General features: G+C 38.0%; 1 protein-coding gene across 2 annotated transcripts in view; it reads left to right on the plus strand.

The window, feature by feature from the left end:
* Window positions 1–17,765, plus strand: part of CD36 (CD36 molecule) — a 34,179-nt gene extending 16,414 nt beyond the window's left edge. For both annotated transcript variants that reach the window (XM_053978407.1, XM_053978406.1), the window contains exons 3-14: window positions 2,879–3,039; window positions 4,939–5,083; window positions 6,222–6,404; window positions 6,545–6,636; window positions 7,071–7,117; window positions 9,479–9,548; window positions 11,172–11,359; window positions 12,196–12,314; window positions 13,583–13,656; window positions 14,212–14,266; window positions 14,473–14,637; window positions 15,347–17,765. In XM_053978407.1, the coding sequence (XP_053834382.1) occupies window positions 2,879–3,039; window positions 4,939–5,083; window positions 6,222–6,404; window positions 6,545–6,636; window positions 7,071–7,117; window positions 9,479–9,548; window positions 11,172–11,359; window positions 12,196–12,314; window positions 13,583–13,656; window positions 14,212–14,266; window positions 14,473–14,637 (1,299 nt within the window). In that variant the 3' untranslated portion in view covers window positions 15,347–17,765. The remainder of the gene's footprint in view (window positions 1–2,878; window positions 3,040–4,938; window positions 5,084–6,221; window positions 6,405–6,544; window positions 6,637–7,070; window positions 7,118–9,478; window positions 9,549–11,171; window positions 11,360–12,195; window positions 12,315–13,582; window positions 13,657–14,211; window positions 14,267–14,472; window positions 14,638–15,346) is intronic.
* The last annotated feature ends 2,722 nt before the right edge of the window (window positions 17,766–20,487 follow it).

Here is a 20,487-nt window from a genome sequence, read left to right on the forward strand (position 1 = left end):
TTTGTCTTAAATTTTGTGTTTCTTCATCAGAAATTACAATGGCTTAATTTACGTTGCATCAACAAAGTACAGTAAGTTTCTATTGCTGACTGCTCAACATTTCTTGAATTTATGTATTGCTAGCTGACCCACCTCTAGTGAGGGCAAATTGTCAGAAACAAAAAGGGTCAAAGTTCCCACTGGTTTCACTCAATCTTGTGCAGCTGGGTGGTGGTATGGACTTGGCTGTGTAGCAATCACATTTGTGTAGCTGCTTTTGCTGACAGTAGTTAACTATTGTGTGAGATATTAGAGCCTGTGCAGATGCACTAGGGAGCTGAGAAGTGTTTTGTACTACCAGTTGCATACTAGCTTCCAAAATTACTCTTCCTCTCATAACATCCCAAAGCACAGCAGTGTTGTTAGGGAAATATGTAACTGCCCAGGCAGAGATGGGGGGTAATATTTAGGGATAGATCAGCAGTGATCAAACAGTAAAAACAAAGGGCTTGCTGGTGTGAGGGTATTAATTTGAAGACATGGAAAAGAGCTCCCGATTTTTATTCCACTTTAACCCACCATTTGAGCTCTCAAAGTATGTGACAAAGAATCATACACCCCTCTTTTGTGGGAGAAATATTATTAACAATAATGGCAAAATGCCACTGAGTATAATGGTTTGTTATCTACCTTCCTCCTCCTTCTTTTGTCCTGCTGCTTCCCATGTTCTAATGCTGATTCCTCCTACACAGACCCCTGAGCCAAATGGCTAATGGGTAGAAAGGTAACACCGAAAGAAAAAAAAAAGAAAAAAAAGAAAAAAAAAAAAAAAAGGGAATTATGTTCCTCCTGTCTGGCATGTCTGGGGTAGAAACAGCTCCCTGAGGCATAAGAGCTGGTGCAAAGGAAGAAGGTGTCACATAGATCAGGAGCTGTGGACTGCCAGAGCCAGTTGCCCCTTTGACTGCCAGATTAGATCAGTTGTACCCTTGAAGTGCTCCCCAAGGCTGTCCACAGAGACATTAGCTCACAGTGAAGGGTGGGCTGCAAATGCACCCTTCGTGACCTGGCAGAGTGCAGTGGCAGAGCTGGCATATCATTTGCACTACCAACCAACCCCTGGCAGAGGGCTATAAGGAGAAGGGGAATGGATGGAGGGGAAGAATTTTAAAATGTAAGTAACACCACTTTAAGATCTGTTAAATAGATCTATTGTCGCAAGGTTGAAACTTCTCTATTCTCTGTTCCTGAGTATTGTCTTCTAAAGAGATTGTCTTCTTGACCATAGTTGTGCTAGAAATGTAACGATTTGCCCACTCCAGTTACACAGTTGGGAGGTCAAATCCTGGCATCTGTCCCCATGTCAGGGCCCTGCTGAGTACAGATCACAGGCAGACTCTGGACAGACTAAGTTGCACTTTTGATATCATCCTGTTTCTCCCAGATTCTTGGAGCAATTCTCTGTGAAAACTGGGAAGGTGATTTCTGAACCATGTAAGCTTTTCCCTCTTCATCCAGGAGGTGGTCTGTCCCATGCTGGGCCACAGCTGGGACAAACTTTGACCTTGTGAGGTTTGAGTGCAAGGCCTCAAGATGGTATCACACTTGCTGTAGCAAGGTTTCCTTTCCCTCTCACACAAATGCACATAAATTATAGCAGACATTCAGGCAGCAAGCCCAGTGCTTTACACCACCAGCAAGGTGTTTGCAACTCCACCACGCAAAAGCTTTTCACAGGCAGAACCCTGACTGTGTTACAAGTTCTCCAAGATGAGATATTTGTTTCTAACTGCAGGAGCTGGTAACTGGCAGTATCTATTTTGTTTACCTGGTGATTTCCAAGTGAACTTTAGAGGCACAAACTTAAGCAATAAAAAAAATTTAGCAGCTTTTGATTTAAAATGTCTTTCCTTGCTCTCTAGAGAAATTAGAGCCTTTTAATTTCTGGACTTCATGAGTCGTGCAAATTAGCTAATTAATCTTCAATCATTCTAATAAAGAAAAACATCTTTTCTGTTGGAGACACGCAGCCTAGATTTTTCTTCTTATTGAAAAACATTTTATTGAATCTTTATCACCAAAAATTACATTATCCTGAGGTTTAGGAAAATCCTATAAAAGAAGCCTGGTACAGACCAGGTAAAGCAGTCATTCCCCTGACTACACAGGTAACATACTTTAAAACTCTCCTTCTCACTGTACGGTCCTGAGGCCTGAATTGCCATTTGCCATATGGCTGAGTGGCACAGACTTAAAGCTGTTGATTCCTCTAGAGGGGTTCCAGATAGACGATTCTGTCCCTTCTTCCTTAGATCTGGGAAAATTTCCTAATAAAATATTATCAGAATTAGAGAGATTTCTTAGAAAGTCTCAGTTTTGGTGACAAAAACTTTCTGTGAGAAACAGTCCTTCAAGAGCACTTTGTGATTTTTCTGGGTGAAAAAATTATCTAGAGCCTGACAAGTGCTCAGAGAAAACTCTCATTTCCCTTGGGCTATTTGCAATATATGAGAAGCAGTTTATGGATTCTGTAACCTGCTGGGTATCATTCAGTCTCCAAAGATTTTCCCTTTATGAATGATCAGTGGTTTTGGCAAGTGTTTGAGGACTAAGGGAATGCCCCTCCACAGCGATAGGAAAGCTTTGCTATGGGCTGCATCAGCAATTGTACCAGCTTTGTGCTCATTTGTTTTAGGGGGACTCACTTTTGCTCTCACTGAGCAGGAATGTCAAGCTGCCTCCAGATGCTGGCCAACTGGGCTGTACATCTCATACTGATGTTAAAATGGGGTTTTTTTTCTGTTTGCTTTGAAATTTTCAACACTCACCTAAAAAGTAAATGCAGCTTCTCACTTGTTTCTTTTGTGGATTATTTTAACTTTGATTTTTTTACTTTCAGCAAGCTGTCATTGTCAATGGTACCGCTGCTTTTCAAAATTGGCTTGTGCCAGGAAGCTCAGTTTACAGGGAATTTTGGATTTTCCACGTGTTAAATCCTTCAGAAGTTATGGAGGAGGGGGCTCAACCAAAACTTGAACAAAGAGGACCTTACACATACAGGTAAGACAAGATCCTTTAATATGTGACATCATATCTACTGAGATAAAATTTATTTTTGATATTCCAACATCATACTTCAGTTAGACATTACAAAAATACTTAAATTGTAGCTACACACAGCAATCCCAAACATTTTCTGGATTGTGTCTAACATAAGGAAAACAAAAATAGAGATATGTAACAGGATGTGAAGCTGCTTGCGCTTGAGAAAAACAATAATTCATTAGCCATAATATCACAGAGAGAGTTGTATTCCTTCCTGTTCAGTTTTCACCAGCTTTATAGTAGAAGAAAATGTGCCAGATGCCCCAAAGCCAAGAGATTATCTTGTCATCCATGAATCACTAATAACTAATTTTAATAATGTGGTTTGGTTTTGTTTTTTCTCCTTTATGACTTTTTTAATCAATAGCTTTTGTTTTTTTTTTTTTTCATTTTTTTTTCAAATTTTGCTTCGAAAAGTATTCCTTTAACCCTTGTTAGGAAATTGCTTTCCTATGATGATAGGATATTTCTTTCTTGATAACTTTAGGGATGTATATTATATTCACAAGGTAGTTTTCCGTTTCAGCATCTTAAGCCAAAGTGCCTTTATGCCTAAACACTTACTTATTTCTCAATGGAAAGAGGTAACTTTTGTTTCACAGAGTAGCTGGGAAGACAGAGGAAAGGGTTACATAGGAATCAGGAAAAGGACAGTTAAGAAATACTGCAGAAGGTGAATTCCCACCAAACAGAAACATTTTACTCTGGTGCTGATGATGATGCCTTTTTCTTTTCCTCAGGGACAAATCTCATCCATAAGCCTAAATAAGACTAAGTAAGAAATTACTATGAAATGAAGGCTCCTCTCACTGCTGCACTCATGCTTTCCTAGGATATTTGCTCTGAGTAACTGTGACATTGAGTCTCTCTCTCTCTCTCTCTCTCTCTCTCAATCTCCCTTTAAATAGTTAATAATTTATTACAGTGTAGAACAACTCAAAACCACATTAATTAGAAAAAAAAAATTCTCCCAGCTTTCAGGTAGATGCTCTACACATTAGGCCAATAATTAAAATTACATATATATAAACCAATTCTGAGAAGCCAAGATCCAGGTGCTCTTCAGATAAGATCCACCTGCACTGGCTACATCTATACCATGGGGAAATGTTCTGTGTACCTTTTGCATCCCCCTACATTCATGCTGGAAGATGTGATCCTGAAGTGTCCTGAAGATCCCTTCTGGGATGGAGCTGTGATAAGCTCTCTGGACCTACAGCATAGACTGTTATTTGATCCCTGCTGGCTGCTGTCCCCACAGAGGGGTCAGCAAGAGGATAGGAGTGGAAGGGTGGGGCTAAAGCTAGAACTGCAGCAGAAATTTGTACCTTAGAGATCTGCTGACAGGGCATGTCTAGCAAAACCTCAGTGGGACTGAAATATTGCTTATAAACCTCTACATGCATATTAAATATTATCAAAGTAACATTATGGGTTTAACCTGTTTCATTGCAGCACATGTCTATCGGATTAAATATCTGAGTTTTTATGTCTGTGTCACCCCTTCTAATTACATGCAACCATGAGATAGCTTATGAAATGTGACAAATCATAATTCATGTTAAAAATATAAGAAAAAATATAAGGTCCATTAATGACATAAAAATACAAAGGAAATACTTGCTTTCATTTTAGTATTAAGAAAGACTATTCCATTTATCAATAAGGAAATATTTCCAAAAGAACAATAATTGCCAAAAATTGAATTTTTACATGAAAAGTTTATAAAATGTTCAACATTCATTTTACTAAAATGTTCATCAGCTTTTCAAAAACCTTCAGTCAGGTATGGTTATGTATTTTCTCAAAAGTCAAAAATTAAAAATATTCTCTGTTTGTGTTTTGTATTTTCAGGGTGAGATACTTACCCAAAGAAAATGTCACGGAAAGAGAGAATGGCACAATAACCTACATGTTGCCAAATGCTGCTAACTTTGAACCTGATATGTCTGTTGGGACAGAAAATGACACCATGACCATCCTCAACCTCGCTGTTGTGGTAAGTAAAGAAAAAAAGCCATAGTGTCCAGATACAAATGTTGAGGGAATAGGGGAGAAGTTTATAGAATCATGGAATGGTTTAGGTTGGAAGGAACCTCAAAGATCATCTAGTTCCAGCACTCCTCTCATGGACAGGGACACCTTTCACTACAGTGTGTTCAAAGCTCAGAAAACATCCTCCTAGTCAATTTTAACATGGGAATAAATCAAGAGTTTGTGGATGGGTTCCCTTTGTGTGTGAACATGAACATGTTCATATACAGCATGAACAATGCAGGGTGGATTTGCCATGCTCTTTCCATAATTCCTTCAGGTCTGTTTGGCAGGGGAGGCTGCATTGATTCCCACACTCAGTGTCTGCGTGGCCTTGCCACCACAGAGCCTGAGCCCTGTGGTACAGTCCTGGAGCTTCCCTGTCCTACTGAGCATTAGTTATTTAAATAAGAACACAGGGATCTTCACCTAGAGTAGTACTAGAGTCTTTTTAGTCCAGGTGTTTTTGTCTTACCACAGGCTGAGAACGTTTGCCTTTGACTAGTATTTAGTTTTCATACTTATATTCAGCCCTGGTTGTGTTGCACCAACTTTCTGGTGTTTTCATGAGTGCTCAGGATTGCTCTGGGAAGGTGTCTGCAAGGGGCAGAATATGAAGATTGTTGGTGCAAATACGAAATAGAACCATACCAGCAGTCACGGAATCACAGAAGAGCCCATGTTGGAAAGCACTTCAGAAGATCATCTGATCACAGCTTTTGTGAAATCATTACTTGCAGCTATTCAGAAGCCCATCTGGCCATGGTCAAGGGCAACTGGCTCTCAATGGTCCTGCTTGAGCAGGGGTTGGACCAGACGGCCTCCAGGGCTCCCTGTGAACTTCAGCTGCTCTGTCATTCTGTGACTCGGGCTGATCTACTGAACTCATGCAATCAGTCTGGAAAAATTTTCTGCTTTTGTGTAACTTACGGCCCATAATTGTTTTGTTAAGAAGTGTCAGTTTTATGTAGAAACTTAACTTCAAGGGAGTTGTAAATCTGGGAACTGGCTTTGGCAGACATTTCTTGGAGTCAGTCTCTATGATTTTAATTCAAAGTACATGAAGAATTTTATACTAAACATTGATTTTATTGCCATTGTAGGCTGTACCTTCCGTGTATCCAAGCACTCTAATGCAATCAGTCATAAACACTTGGGTTAAATCGTCCAAAGCAGCCATACTGCAGAACAGAACAGTCAAAGAAATACTGTGGGGATACACAGATCCCTTCTTACACAGTATCCCCTTCCCTAATGTGAAGTCATTTGTGGGAGTCTTCTACCCGGTAAGTGAAGCCAATGAGGAGGTAATGCCTTCAGTTATTATTCTGTGAATAAAACTTAAGAGAGCTGCTCTGAGGAAGAAAATGCTATAAATTTGTTCAATATTTCTAACTGTTATTCCTTCTTGTTGCATCTATTACAGTATAATGGGACAAGTGATGGACCTTACAGTGTGTATACTGGGACAGAAGATATTACAAAAACGGCAGTAATTGAAAGCTATAAAAATAAAAGGTATCATAACATTGTAGAGTAAAAAAAAATATATACATTTTCAAGGTATTACTTTTAAAACTTGATTCATTAGGAGCTATAGATAAATGAAAAAAACTTCAATGATTCAAAGGAAACAGGATCAAGTCTTGGGCTTAGCAAAACCATCACTTTCTTTCAGCTATCAATAGTTCTGTTAGGAGCTTGGACTTAAGACAGTTATTGATTCTTTGATACAAGTATTTACTTCTGGTTTGCATTCTTAAGTAGATACATTCCTTTTAACCTCTTCTAATGGATCCTGTAATTTATCTGAATTAATGAACATCTCTATCCTTTGCCTTTGCTAATGGGTCAGGATATCCAGGAACAGTTATATTTGGTAATACAGGTAATCAAAGTACTTACATGGTAGAATTTACTACATGCAGCATGACTTTTATTTTATCTTACAGGACTCTTTCGTACTGGAAAGATCACTGTGATATGGTTAATGGCACAGGTGAGCCTATTAAAGCTTTTTAAAATTTCAACACTTTTCTTGCTATTTCAAGGGAATAATGAGATACAATATTTAAATTAACTACCCTGGGCTTTGCCTGTTCTGTGTTCTGTATATTAAATATCTATATTTATGCAGACATACTACTACTATGATATATGCATATGTGTGTATCTATTAAAATTTATGAATTATTTATTACAGCATATCATTTTATATACACATGCACACAGCCTCTACATCTAGAGTAAATGTGGAAGAGAAACAAAATTATCAAGTTCTCTTGTTTCTATTAATTATTTTCATAGAACAATATAATTAAGATTATTTTCCTTTGCTATAGTAGTTGAAAATTATCTTGGCATTTTAATAATGCACATTCATTTACACTGTTGAAAATTTTATTAAACACACCAGAATGGACATCCTGGTATATGAAAAGAAATTGAGGCAACAAAGGAGGAGGCTGTCAGATGAATGGCTTGTAGATCACTAGAAAATGAAGAGGAATGAAGAAGAAAAGTAGTTTAAATCGGGATGAATAGACTATAGAAAAATATTTTTGAATTTTCTTTTCAAATGCATAGATAAATAGCTGAGTTGTTTAAGATACGTTTGTTCAAGGTGATATTTTTCTTTTTGATTAGTGAAAGCATTGCTGTAAGGTCACCACAATTTGTAGAGCTGAGGCTGGCAGGTGTCTTGGTGGAGGCTTTTGCAGAAAGCTCCAGACCTTCAGTTAATGAAGGCTTTTGTGTTAGGTTGTTCTGTTTGGGTTTTTCCCCTCCCTTTTCCATTCTGCTTTACCTTGCATAGATAATTTTCCTTATAATCCAGACTGTGCAACAAGGTATTTTGAAGTATTTAAAATACATCACAAGAATCTGATTTTCCAAAACTCTGTGAGCCACAAAGGATTAGTTCCTTTTTAAACCATGTAATTAATTTTATAAGAAACAATATTTTCTTACATTCTAGGACTTCCCCTCTTTCTTATGGGGCCTGGCATCTTTTTTTTTTTTTTTTTTTTTTTTTTTTAGCCAGGGTCAGCTTTTTGTTTATTCATCTTCTGTAACTGATGAAATAAACATATGCTGCTAATTAATGCTCCAGTACAGTGAAAATGAGCTTTTACTTGTGAGCAAAGATTGCTTTACAGTTCACAAGGTCATTCAATGTGACATTGCTGTATTTGGAGATGCAACAGGTTTAAAAAGTCTTGTAAGTGTGAGAATTCTATCTTAATTTGTAAGCTTTCACACGAAAGCTTAACATGTATAATATAAGAAAATACATAGATAAAAATATAAAACAGTATCCTTGGGTTTTGACATGACTTCATGTTTGCCAACCTTACAAGAAAGCCAAGATTTAGAAACAAAGTGTGTTTAGGATGATCTTGAATGTTTGAAAAAAAAGTGCTTCTGTCAGCAGTGGGCAAGTGGCAGTATGCAATTTAGCCTTCGTGCTCTTGCCAACTGGATTCAAAGATATCACAGTTGTTTGCAATTGTTTGGTTATGGCTGGTGCCTAAGTAACAAATGTACTGGTTAAAGGTTTGTTACAACACCTTAATTGGGAAAATGGCAGAGGCTCCTCTTACATAACTCTGGGTGCTTGCAATGCTGAAATACAAATCTGAGTGTCTGCACTCTTTTAGAGCAACTGAAGAGAAACAACACCAAATTGCTACTCCTCAGACTTATTTTACATATCTACATGGGGTGAGGTGGATTGTGCTCTAGAAGTGGCTTCCTCCTCTCCATTAGTTCTAGAAGGACCTCAGCTTAGAGACCCACTCGAGCAGTCTTTAGTGGAAAAAGTTTAGCATTGGTTATTAAATGGACAGTGTTGAAGTCTAAAGCTGTGTTTCTTATAAGCATTGAGTGTCATAACTGCAGGTGACTCAAGCATCTCCAGGAAGGTTTAGATCTATAAACCTAGGTGCATAAACCTTGAAGAAATGACAACAGGCTTTTAGCTTCATATTAAGCAGGGGTTTTTTTTTGTGTGGTTTGTTGTTTTGTTTTTTTTTATTTTTTTTTTTTTTGGCTTTTTTTTTTTTTTTTTTTTTTTTTTTTAATATCCTCTGTTTTAAATGGGCTTGATCATATAGCTTCAAATCTGGGGGCAAAAAAGAAAGCTGCTATATCTTAGCTCACTTTCAAAAACGATTACATGTTATCTGTGAATGCCTGTCAATGTGCAATAACTTACATAAATATTTTCCCCACAAGTGACTCATATAGTTTGCTTTCATCACAGCTTTACAGGAACGTAACAACTGAGTATTGAGCTAGAAATTAAATCATGTCTTCTAAGCAGAATTTCTTTCAAGCTCTTGTTTTATTTTATTCACAGATGGAGCATCCTTCCCACCATTTGTTAAGAAGGATCAGGTACTACGCTTCTTCTCCTCTGACATTTGCAGGTAGGCTGCTCCCTTCTTGGAGTGTGTTCACACCCGAGTGTGCCCTGAGTGCTCTTTGTTGTGAGAGGGCAGCTGCAGTGGTTGTGCTTGGGCTCAGGTCAACCAGGCAGTGCACCATAAACTTTTCATCTAAAGTTGTGAGTTGTGCTCATGATTCAGAGCCTGATTCTACCACTTTTATGTCAAGTAGCAATCTAATACAATGTACTTTATTTCAACCAGTTACAGATGTATATTGAGGAAAATGTGACATTGTGGGCTGTTAGAGATCTTTAAAAGGCACTGAGGGCCACAGGATTCAAAATCACGAACTTCTAAGATCAGGACCCAGCCTTGTTTGGTCTGAGAAGACAACAGGTACAGCAGGGTTCAGTTAGGTCCATCTTTAGCATGTCTGGAAAAAATAATTTATGCCTAACAGTGTTTACAGTCATTCAATAGATACTCAAAATTGTTTTCTCACAGGATATTTTTACTTTTTTATTTTTATGTATTTTCAATCAAATAAGGCTGCTTAATACATCCTGTGTTGATGACTTTTAAGCCTGCTGCTTCTGCTGGGTTTTCCAGCATCCCCAGGTTCTCCAGTGGGATCACTGAAAGAAATGTTAAAAATTTAAAGTGCATCACAGTGTATTTATTTTGGGAGGTTCAAACCATTTATTTATTTTGCTGCCTGGAAACAGACGCTTCCTTTTTACTAGTTTTAAAGTGGGTCATTTGCTTTGCAGAGTGGTTTTTTTTAAAGATCAGTGTTTTAACATGAAGTTAAAGGGTTTTTTTGTGAAGCAATTTTATCCACAAACTGGAAAACATTTCCCAATTCATAGAAAATGTAATTCTATGCAGAGGAGAAATTATAAAATTCTTTGGATTGATTGCACACACGGTTTGAGAGATCCCTCCAGCCATTTAATTCTCACAATTCATGAACAGTAAAGGACAATAACAGTTGTCCAAATGTTCTGCAGAAGCAGGATCAGGAAAACTTGTTCTGTCCATGTTGCAAAACCCTTCTTTTTTTTTGGCTGCAATACAAAGTGTTGGTGTCCTGGTTACATTACTGTGTAGCAACCTGTGTATCAGCTGATACTGAATTAGCAAAAAGAAGCTTAAGTAGTATTCTGATTAATATGTAACAGAATAAGGTTGTATGCAAGATGTTATCTGCATCATAAAGCTTAGATTACTGTAAGGTCAGCAAAAAACTATATCAGAGATGCTTTATATGGATAAGCATCTCTACTGTAGTCCAGAAACTTTCAAAAGCTCCATAATGACTGTGGGTGTAGCTGTGTGTAGGGAAAAGAGATCTCAATTAATTTGTTAGTTTTGTCTATATTATTTATGATTAGTATTTGAAATCTTGTCTGGTTTTTTTGTGTATTGTCATGATCACCATTGAGCTTGTACATCCTTTAGTGAAGGTGTGGAATATTCTCCATTACAGAGAAACACCCCTACAATTCTCTGAACAGTGTGGCAGGAGCCTGGACATTGGGTCCCTGGGGTGATTGTTTCTTTTTAGAAAGAGGCAGCTGGGGAGATCCTTCAGGAGCATTGTCACGAATTTGCACTTTTAATCCAAAAGGCTGAAATGCATTTCTCCTCTTTTGTGTTCAGATCAATCTATGGAGTTTTCCGCAGCAAGCAGGTTGTGAAGGGAATCACACTGTATCGTTTCGTAGTTCCTCGTGAAGCATTTGCATCACCAGCTGAAGTCGGAGACAATTATTGCTTCTGTACGGATCTAGAAATATCAGAGAACTGCACCTTAGCTGGAGTCCTGGACATCAGTGCCTGCAAAGCAAGTATGGTGGTGACACAGTACTGCCACACAAGCCATTTAACTGGGGACAAGACATTTGCCCTGTAGCTGAGGTGTTACTCTGGTATCCAGGATGTTTGTCTGTGAATTCTTCCACAGGTTGCATGTGAGACCCCTCACATTTCTGCTGCCTCATTGCCCAAAATGAGCACTGTGATATTTCTGTATTTTGTGTAGTGCTATGCAAAGTTGGCATACCATTGATTGTGTACTGAAACTGCAAGAATGTGTGTAGAGAAAGGGAAGGAGGGGCACTGTGTAAAAGCCAGAGATAGTTCTGCACCTTGTGTCTGAGGCAATTCACACACACAATTGCATGTATGTACACAGACAATACTGGCTTAGTGTAGTGTTGGTAAAATAAATATATAATGAGTCTGCATTTGGTGCAGACTGAACTGTGAGAGGTCTCTTCAGGCTAAAACAAGATCATGAAGGTGGGCAGGGACAGTGACAGTCATGTCCTCACCTCAGCATGAAAATGGGAGCACTGCCAGCTAGCTCCACAGTGTAGACACAAGACAAGCAGGATTTGTAATTCCACTTTATTTCACTATGAAAATTTTCCTCATAACAACAAATAAATCACAAAAATGCTCAAATGTTGTTTTTTTTTTGTTTGGGTTGGAGCTTTTTGGTTTTGGTTTTTTTTTGTTTTTTTTTTTTTTGGGGGGGTGGTGGAGCTAGACTATTAACATTTTTACCAGGATTGTATGTCTACATAGCAAAACTATGTTTGGAAAATGACCTGTGAAGATGAGTGCCAAAGCAAGGCTTAATGATTCAAGAGAGTTGGTTGTTTTTTGTTTTTTCTAATAGAAAGACCGGTGTATATCTCTCTTCCTCATTTTCTTCATGCAAGTGAATCTATATTGCATGATGTGGAAGGCCTGAGCCCAAATGAAAAGGAGCATGAGACATATCTAGACATAGAGCCTGTAAGTCCAAGTATTTAATACTTGTACCTTGGGAAACTTGCAATGTTAAATTTAATAGTAGTAGAGTTGGTCTTTTACCAGAGGGACAAGCAGAAGATGCAATCTTTTCGTGCTTGCTTTTCTAAGGTCTGGTCTCAAACTGGTACGGTTTCAGCAGGGGAAATTTACAGCAGAACTTTATCTCATTCTGACCTTCAAAGTTTGGAAAATTTGTTTTGATTTTTACTTATTGGGAACATGGGATTGAATAGATTCTGCAGACTGTAAAGTACTTTGTTGCTTTTCTATGATCTTCAGGTACTTTGAGAAAATTATACTCTATGAAACTTCTGTTTCCTCTACACTTAGTTTTTAAAAAAAAATTCTACAACTAGCCATTTTTTGGATAATTACTATCTCAATTGAAACTAAATAAACATAAATGAGTTTATTTCCTATTGCTAGATCTCTGAAGAGTCTAATTTAAATAGACCTAATTTAAGTCTTTTTGACTTGAATTGTCCAGCAGACCTCCCAAACAGAATTAATTTGACTTCTTAAAAATTTACCCCATTTCTGTTTCAGTGATTCAGATCTTTAAGTGTACTTACCAAAGTTTTCTGAATAGTATGATGAAATCAAAGATTCCAAGATTCTAATTTTTTCTTACTGTGAAAGAAAAAGTAAAATTAATTATTTCTCACTAAAATTAGGCAATTAAGCTACATAACTTCAATGAGGATAAATAAAGGTAAATCTTTGTTTCACTTTATTTAGAATAGAGAAATCAATCAGATTTTCCTAAATATTACACAATTTTTTCAAGAATCACACCCTTTTTTTGTGAAAGACAGAAAGTAGAAGAAAGATATGAAGAAAAGATTTGACCTTTGTATGCATCTGTTTGTCCTGATATGAAAGGTTTGTTTTCTGCCCTATGCAAGTTAAATATCCTTCATTTTGAAAAAGAAAATTTAGCTGATTTTTGATAGAAAAAAAATCTCTGAAACATATCTTTATATGAAATATGCCATGACTGATTTAGTAGTTTTATTTGTCTTCAGGTTTAAATGTAAATGACAAAAGTAATTATGATAAAGCCACAAAATTATAGCTTCTGTGAGAAATGAGAAACCCTTAGATACATTACCATTTCATAAAAATTAATCCTTCAAAGCATTAGGATAAAATAATCCCAAAGTGCTTTTTGACACAGTCCATTTATAGATGTTGGCATCTAATTAAGAAATTGAAAGTAATGTCTTGTTGGATTTTTTCACTGGTTTTAGGTGACTGGTTTAACACTGCGATTTGCAAAAAGGCTGCAAGTAAACCTCCTTGTGAGGCCTTCAACAAGAATTGAGTAAGTGCTACTTTATTTTATTTTTAAAGACTTTTTAAAGTGGGCTGCTTGGCCTATGAGAGTATCAGTAGAAATGTCTTGGAGAAAAAGGAATAAAAATACTTCCCCAAAGCTTTTTCAGAGTAAATCTTCCTGAGCAGGACACTGCCCAGGTATTTTAACACACATTTGATTTAAACGCATTTGATTTCCCTACAGAAGCTTACAAGGCAAAATGTTCTTAAAATGTTCTTAAAAAGAACATTCTTATAAAACCCAAATGGGGCCATGAGGATGAACAAAAAGACAAACTCTGTTTTCTGTAACAAATCCAATGAGAAAGAGAATTTATGTATTCCCTGTCACTAGACTGTTTTATCACAAGGGTAAATGGGTCTCTAGTTGTTTTTTTTTCCCTCTTCATTGGCTCAAATGTAAATGGATAAACATGACTTTGGCATCTTGTATATATGAAAAGGAAGCCAGAAATATAGTTAGAAGAAAAATGTTTAAGTAGAGAGTGGGCTTATGTAGCAAACTGAAAGTAACATGCTGTACTTCTTTTTCTCATTTCAGACCTTTAAAAAAAGTTAAAAAACCCTATGTCTTCCCTATTCTTTGGCTAAATGAGGTTAGTATATTTTATGTCTATTAATATTCTCTGTTTTGAAATAAACAAACAAAGAAACAAAAATATCTACCTAGCTTTTTCAGTCTTGGTGCCCTGAAACTCAGTAATTAAACTCATGCTCTGATTTGCAATACACCAAGAGTATATTCAGCAAGTGAGATCTTGCATATGTACTTTTCACTGATGTTTTTCTTGCACTGTTTCAGTCTGCTGTTATTGGGGATGAGAAAGCAGAAATGTTCAGAACTAAAATCACCAGTCGGCTCCAGCTGCTGAGCACGCTGCAGATGGCATTAATGATCGGAGGCTCTGTGCTGTTCCTGGCCTTCATGGGCTCCTATTTCATATGCAGGTCGAAGAAATTAAAATAAGTAAGTAAGCCCTTAACAGCTCAGTCTTCTGCAGTGACTTCTCCTCAGGGTTTCAAGAGCTCAGAATCATTACCTATTTTGCTGTTCTTATTTTTTGACATGCTAGAAAATTCAGTAGTTGTTCTGTAGGAAATCATCCAGATAACTGGCCTAATACTTTCAAGTTCTCTTCCCATCCTAAACCTTTCAGGATGCTCTTAACTCAGGGGAGGGCATCGGGAATTACGTCAGAAGAGCAACATTTTTGTTCTGTTGTGATTTCTTTAAAATTGACGTTTTGTCCAAGACTGTTAAGCTGCTGAAAAGTGTCCTCTAGCACATTTCTGAGACAGAGGCCACAAGCTGCAGATTGCTGTGCTCTCCCAGGACATCCCCCTGTCTGATGTTCAGAGAACAGACTCTAAATTGCACTTTCTATTGAGTGCTGGTTTCTCACTTCTTTCTCTCAGTGGTGCATCACTGTAATGTTAGTCTGGGCACCTCCTGGACATACCTAGCTCACAGAGGCAAATATATTCCCATCAGGGCAGACTGACCAAGTGGTGGATTAATGTGCTGATACCTGGGGAAGCAAACACATTTTTGGAGTTATTTAAAAGAAGTGCAGAGACATGAACATTATGGTGGAAAGTATGCTTTACTAAAGAGGTATTCTTAAGCTGAAGACTTACCTCACCATATGCTGAATTCTGATTTTATTTCACAACAGGTGAAAAGACTTCAGAAGCAGTCAATGTTTAATTGAAATTTCAGCTAAGCAGCTTGTTAAAATTCAGAGACAAAAGGTATGATTCAAGGCACAGTCAATCCATGTGCTATGGAATTCAACATGTTTCCATTTTGAGAAGACCAGCTTACTAACCAAAAGCTGATGTTTTTGAAGCTCCACACTTCTGACATCACTAAAGAGGCCACTGTGGAAACTACACTATCAAAAGACTTTATTTGAAACTTGTTACACATTTTAAATTGCATTCAAGCAGACTGAAGTTGAGGTGCAGTTGGATTTTAGTCCACCTTCTGCCATTTATGCAACTTGCTACTCATTTTCTTCTGGATTTGCAAGAAAAATGAAAGCCGCTTGCTGATGTTCCATCTCTGAGCACAGGTTGGGAATGACAACAATTTGGAGCTCATGCTGTGCTCTAGCTGCTCTCATTGCAATATTTTTCTCTGTTCCTTCAAGGAATGGGAGCTGCTGCAATAGAACTGCTCTCTGTCCTCTATTCAGGGATATATTGAATTGCATTGAATGTGAAGTTTATTATGTAAAGTTACTAACTGTAGTACATGAAGTTTATAAAAGACTTACTAAAATATGTGGTTCATACATTTTATATGGAGATGGCTTGTAGATATACCACAGTCATCCATCTGTTGATGGAGCTCATCGGCATTTGGCTTCACAGCTCTTTATTAATCTGAACCACTCCCTAACTCCCAACCTGCTCCACTGCTCTTCCTGTTGTCTCCCGTGAGCTTTTATTTTTGGCTCTTGTTTGAACACCAGCCTCTGCACTAACCTAAGCCCACTCGGCCCAAGGCCTCCCTTGGAGAATGATCTGATATGTCACCTGACAGGCCAAGAGAAAATATTCCAAAACTCTTCAGAGACAGGAAAGACCGAGAAAATAATTTTTCATCAGAGGGTTCCAATTGCTATAGAAGCACATAAATGAAAACAGGTAGCCTCAATTACTTACTTACAAACCGTCTGCCACAAGGAAATTTGTGCAACCATTTGTTTAATGAGGTGCATCAGCTTGTAGACAGGTAGCAAACACTGGCATCTCCATGAATAGTTGACTTTTTAATTTGATCTGAATGCTGCATTTTATTCTGAGAGTAAATGGGGCAAATACAGTGTTGCTGGGTCTCTTTCCATGGATTCAATACATTCAGAACAAGAGCCTAAGTCCAGCATTTTCTAAGATTTCTTTTTGGATCTTTTATCCCCTTATTTAAGAACTGCAAAGAAAAAGGGAAATCAAGCATGGCCAGCCTCTCACATCCTGCTGTTTGGAAACAATGCTACAATGGACTTTAAACAAGAAAGGTTCATCTTGCTAATAAAGTACAATGTGTTTGGCTGGGTATCTTTAGTAAGGTGACGTTTGGAAATAAAGGGGAAATCCAACTGACTATAATGCTGGTGTTTTATTCCATTGTTCCTTGCGGGCAAAGTTTTGTAGCTATCAGTAGAGCTGATGAGTCACAGAAACCCCAAGACATTATTTTTGAAGGTGAGGTCTGGGAGGTACATGGGAGCTCTCCTTCCAGCTGTGAGCTGGAGCTGCCACCTACCAGGGCAGCTGGTGTGACACTGGAGGGAAGGGTTGCTCTCAGCCCTTGTATTTGATTACTCATGGTGCTGGCTAGTCAACGAAAAACACCTTTCTCTCATATTCATATTATTGCTGGTGTCATATGTGATGGTCTGTTCCCATATTAGTCTGGGGACAATTTGACATAACTGAAGCCATCCCTAGAGTCCTATGGACTGGTCAAAAATGTATGAGGACAGCTGAAGTCATTAAGCCACATCTCCTCTGATATAAACACAGCTCTGCTGTGGTTCAAGATCTGACACCAACTTTTTATAATAAAATGTCTTTTGTGTCAGGATCTAACATGAAAGGAACAACAGCAGTACTCCTGTAATTTTTGATATGTTAACATTTCAACTGCATTTTATTTGACTTCAAGTACATTATCAGTAAGTTAATGTTTGCTTTACTAGTGTTATTTAGTGCAATGTGGTGCTCCAGCAGCAGTGATCCAGCAAGTCAGGCCATGATTTTTAATGTCTTATGGCCAAATTTGGTAGGAACAGAACTATATCTTTGTCCATATGCATAATCTCATTGATCTCAATGCAGGTTTGAGCTTTTAAATGTCCAGCACCTAGATTGCACTTGAATTGTAATTTGTAGTTACTTTATCCAAAGCATCAGTTACAGTTATTTTTAATTCATGATACTAAGGCTAATGTTAAGTCTTTACATTTTTTTTCAAACAGTGCAGGGTAAACTTTTATTAGAAATGTTAATAAAAATACAAATTAAGCTCCAATATTTTTTCTGATATCGTTATGTTTAATTGTAAATAAAGCCTTCTGTGTTGAATAATGAAGTGTTCTTGTGTTCTTGTGTCTCTTCTCTTGGTATTTTGGGGTATGTTTTCTTTTTCTAGAAAACTACTTTTGGAAATTGATGAATAGCTGAGGCTATGGCTAACATTGTTAAATCATTTTTACTCTGACACACTGCAGCTTCCTAGAAGGGCATGTTGCTGCATGATACTTTAGAAATATCAGTGGCATACAACATTCTTTGTCCCTTTTGGTCAGAACCCAGTGCTAATAACACCAACATTGTGCATTTGATCCCAGTGCGGGCAATTCACTTAAGAGCTGGATTCAGTGATCCTTGTGGGTCCCTTCCACCTCAGAGTATTCTGATTCTGTGATTTATGTTCTGGATTACAAATAGGAGAAGACTTTGTGGAACAAGGTAAGCACCCACATGTCTAAATTGAAGCAATTCTAAACCAAACCCAGGAATCCAAGCTCAGAGAGAAGCCTGTTTTCAAATCCCTTGAGCTGGACCTGTTGGCAGGATGGTGTTAGCACATCCAGCTGCACATTACAACACCGTTTCCTGGCTCTGCTGGCCCAGCAGGTTGAGTGTCAGGCAAGACTGGCTATGCCATATCTCACGTTCCCCACCCACCCCAGGTCCTTATGAGTGAAAATTGCTCATGAAAGTCAGATCTGACCAAAGATCTAACAGCCCACATATTTACACCCCAGAGCAGGTGTGCCCGCTCTTGATCTCTAATTGTAATTATGCATTCAAAGCATGTGTTAAAACCTGTTCTTCCCACGTAACCTACCACTGTTTGTTAAGGTAATATAAATATGCTACTATACCCTGAAAAAGAAAGAAAATTTATGCCTTCTATGTTCTTTTAACTGTGAAAATAGAGAAGGACTTGTTTTATTCACGGGTGTACACATCAGCATAATAAAAAAATAAATTTAATAACTAATAAATTATGCTTACAGCTTCTTTTTTTTTCTTGTAGCCACATGAAAAGAGAAACCAGAAAGAGAAATAACTTGCACATACCAAATGCAACCTGCATTTTTAAATAAATGATATTCGTTTTCCATTCTCTGTTCCCTCTTTATCTATCAGTTGGTCCTGATGCTCAGTGGTTTGACCCTCTCCCTGCAGTACCCGAAGCAGGAAGGGATTTACAGCCCGCCCGGGCAACACCAGGCTGGGACTTTTTTTACTTCTATTTTGTAAGAAGGGAAACCAAATGCTTTGCAGCAGGCGCCACCCAAAGGGCATCCAGGTTTTCACAAGTTCTCTTGCTACACCTCAGCACAGGCAGTCAAAAATTATGCTGGCTATAATGATGTTTTGCTACCTCTGCGAGTTAACATCACCAGATACAATTATAACATTTTTAAAGCAGTTCAACAAAAAGTCATAAGATGACAGATTGTTGAATGCATCTCTAAGACATTTTAATGACCATTAATAATCTGTACTGTTTTACTAGGACCAGGGTTTCCTTTAAGTTCTATGAATTGGTGTTTTTACAAAATATGTGGTTGATATAAGTAAGCCCACCCAAAGTTTCCAGGACTCTACATCTTGCCCAGCATCCTTTGTGTAGCACCAAGGATGTGAGGACAAATCAGAAATAATCAGGAATTACACAGAGCTCTGTGTGTGCTCTTTCATGTGACTTAGACTTGCAGTTTTAACTTTACCAGAAAATCTGTGCGTAGGACTGGAAAAGCCACATTTTTGCCCTTACTTTGCCCTCATAATTTTTCCAACTGAAAATCCCCCATGTGAATGCTTCTGCAGTTAAATTTCTTGATTGATACTTTCATGACAGGAGCTAAACTCAGCAGCAGAAGGTAAAAGCCTGCTGGAGGTGCAGGTACTCTTGGGTACACACAAATCCTGTGTTTTTATTAGAAATGTGGAAGCATCTCCTTTTCCATGCATTCACTCCACAGATGCGACTCTCTTTAGGCTGGTCATACACCAGGTCTGTTTCCTAAAATCAGAAGTTATCACTACAATGAAAGCACCCCCTCCACAAACACACACTGTGTTGTGGTGGGAGCTACATTTTATTCTGCAGTCTTGACAAACTCAGCCTGGTTGTCTTCAGCAGGAGAAAATGAAGAACACTATTGACATTAACAGAGTCACTCTGACAGAAAACAAGGAGAAAAAGGTTACCAGAAGCCACTAATTATTTCTATTTTTCCTATGAGTAGTGGGAATGTATTAAGAAGGAACTTCTGGCTAAACATATATTTTAATTCAATGACAGGTCAGTGCAGTTAAGAGCTTAATTCAGGAAATCTATTCCAGTAGTCATCTAATCTTCCAGGCAACAGACAAAGACTTCCCTGAGCACCTAGGAGCATCACCTGCTTTGCTGAGTGGAGGTACATACATGTCATCTTGGTACAATCTTGAACAAGTCTAATAGGCTTACACTATTGTTCTAGCAGTAAGAATAAGTTAATGGCCAGAGGTATCAGCCAGAACGTGGAATATGTGCATTCCAAAAGCTCCTATTCTGATGTGAATCCATGTGGATTACACTAACTCAGATAAGAATATGCCATGGTGGCGGTTATTAAAGATGTTTCCCCAAGTTAGGTTTGTTTTGCCTAGGACAGTAAGTGGTGACTGATCTCTTCCTACCCTTACCTTGACCCTAAGCCCTTCATTGTATTTCCCTCTTCCCTGCCCAGCTGGGGAGGGTGGGGATAGCCTGGCTTTGGTAGGCATCTGATGTCCAGCCAGGATG

This window comes from Vidua macroura, chromosome 5, assembly GCF_024509145.1.
Source record: "Vidua macroura isolate BioBank_ID:100142 chromosome 5, ASM2450914v1, whole genome shotgun sequence".
Classification (NCBI taxonomy): Eukaryota; Metazoa; Chordata; class Aves; order Passeriformes; family Viduidae; genus Vidua; species Vidua macroura.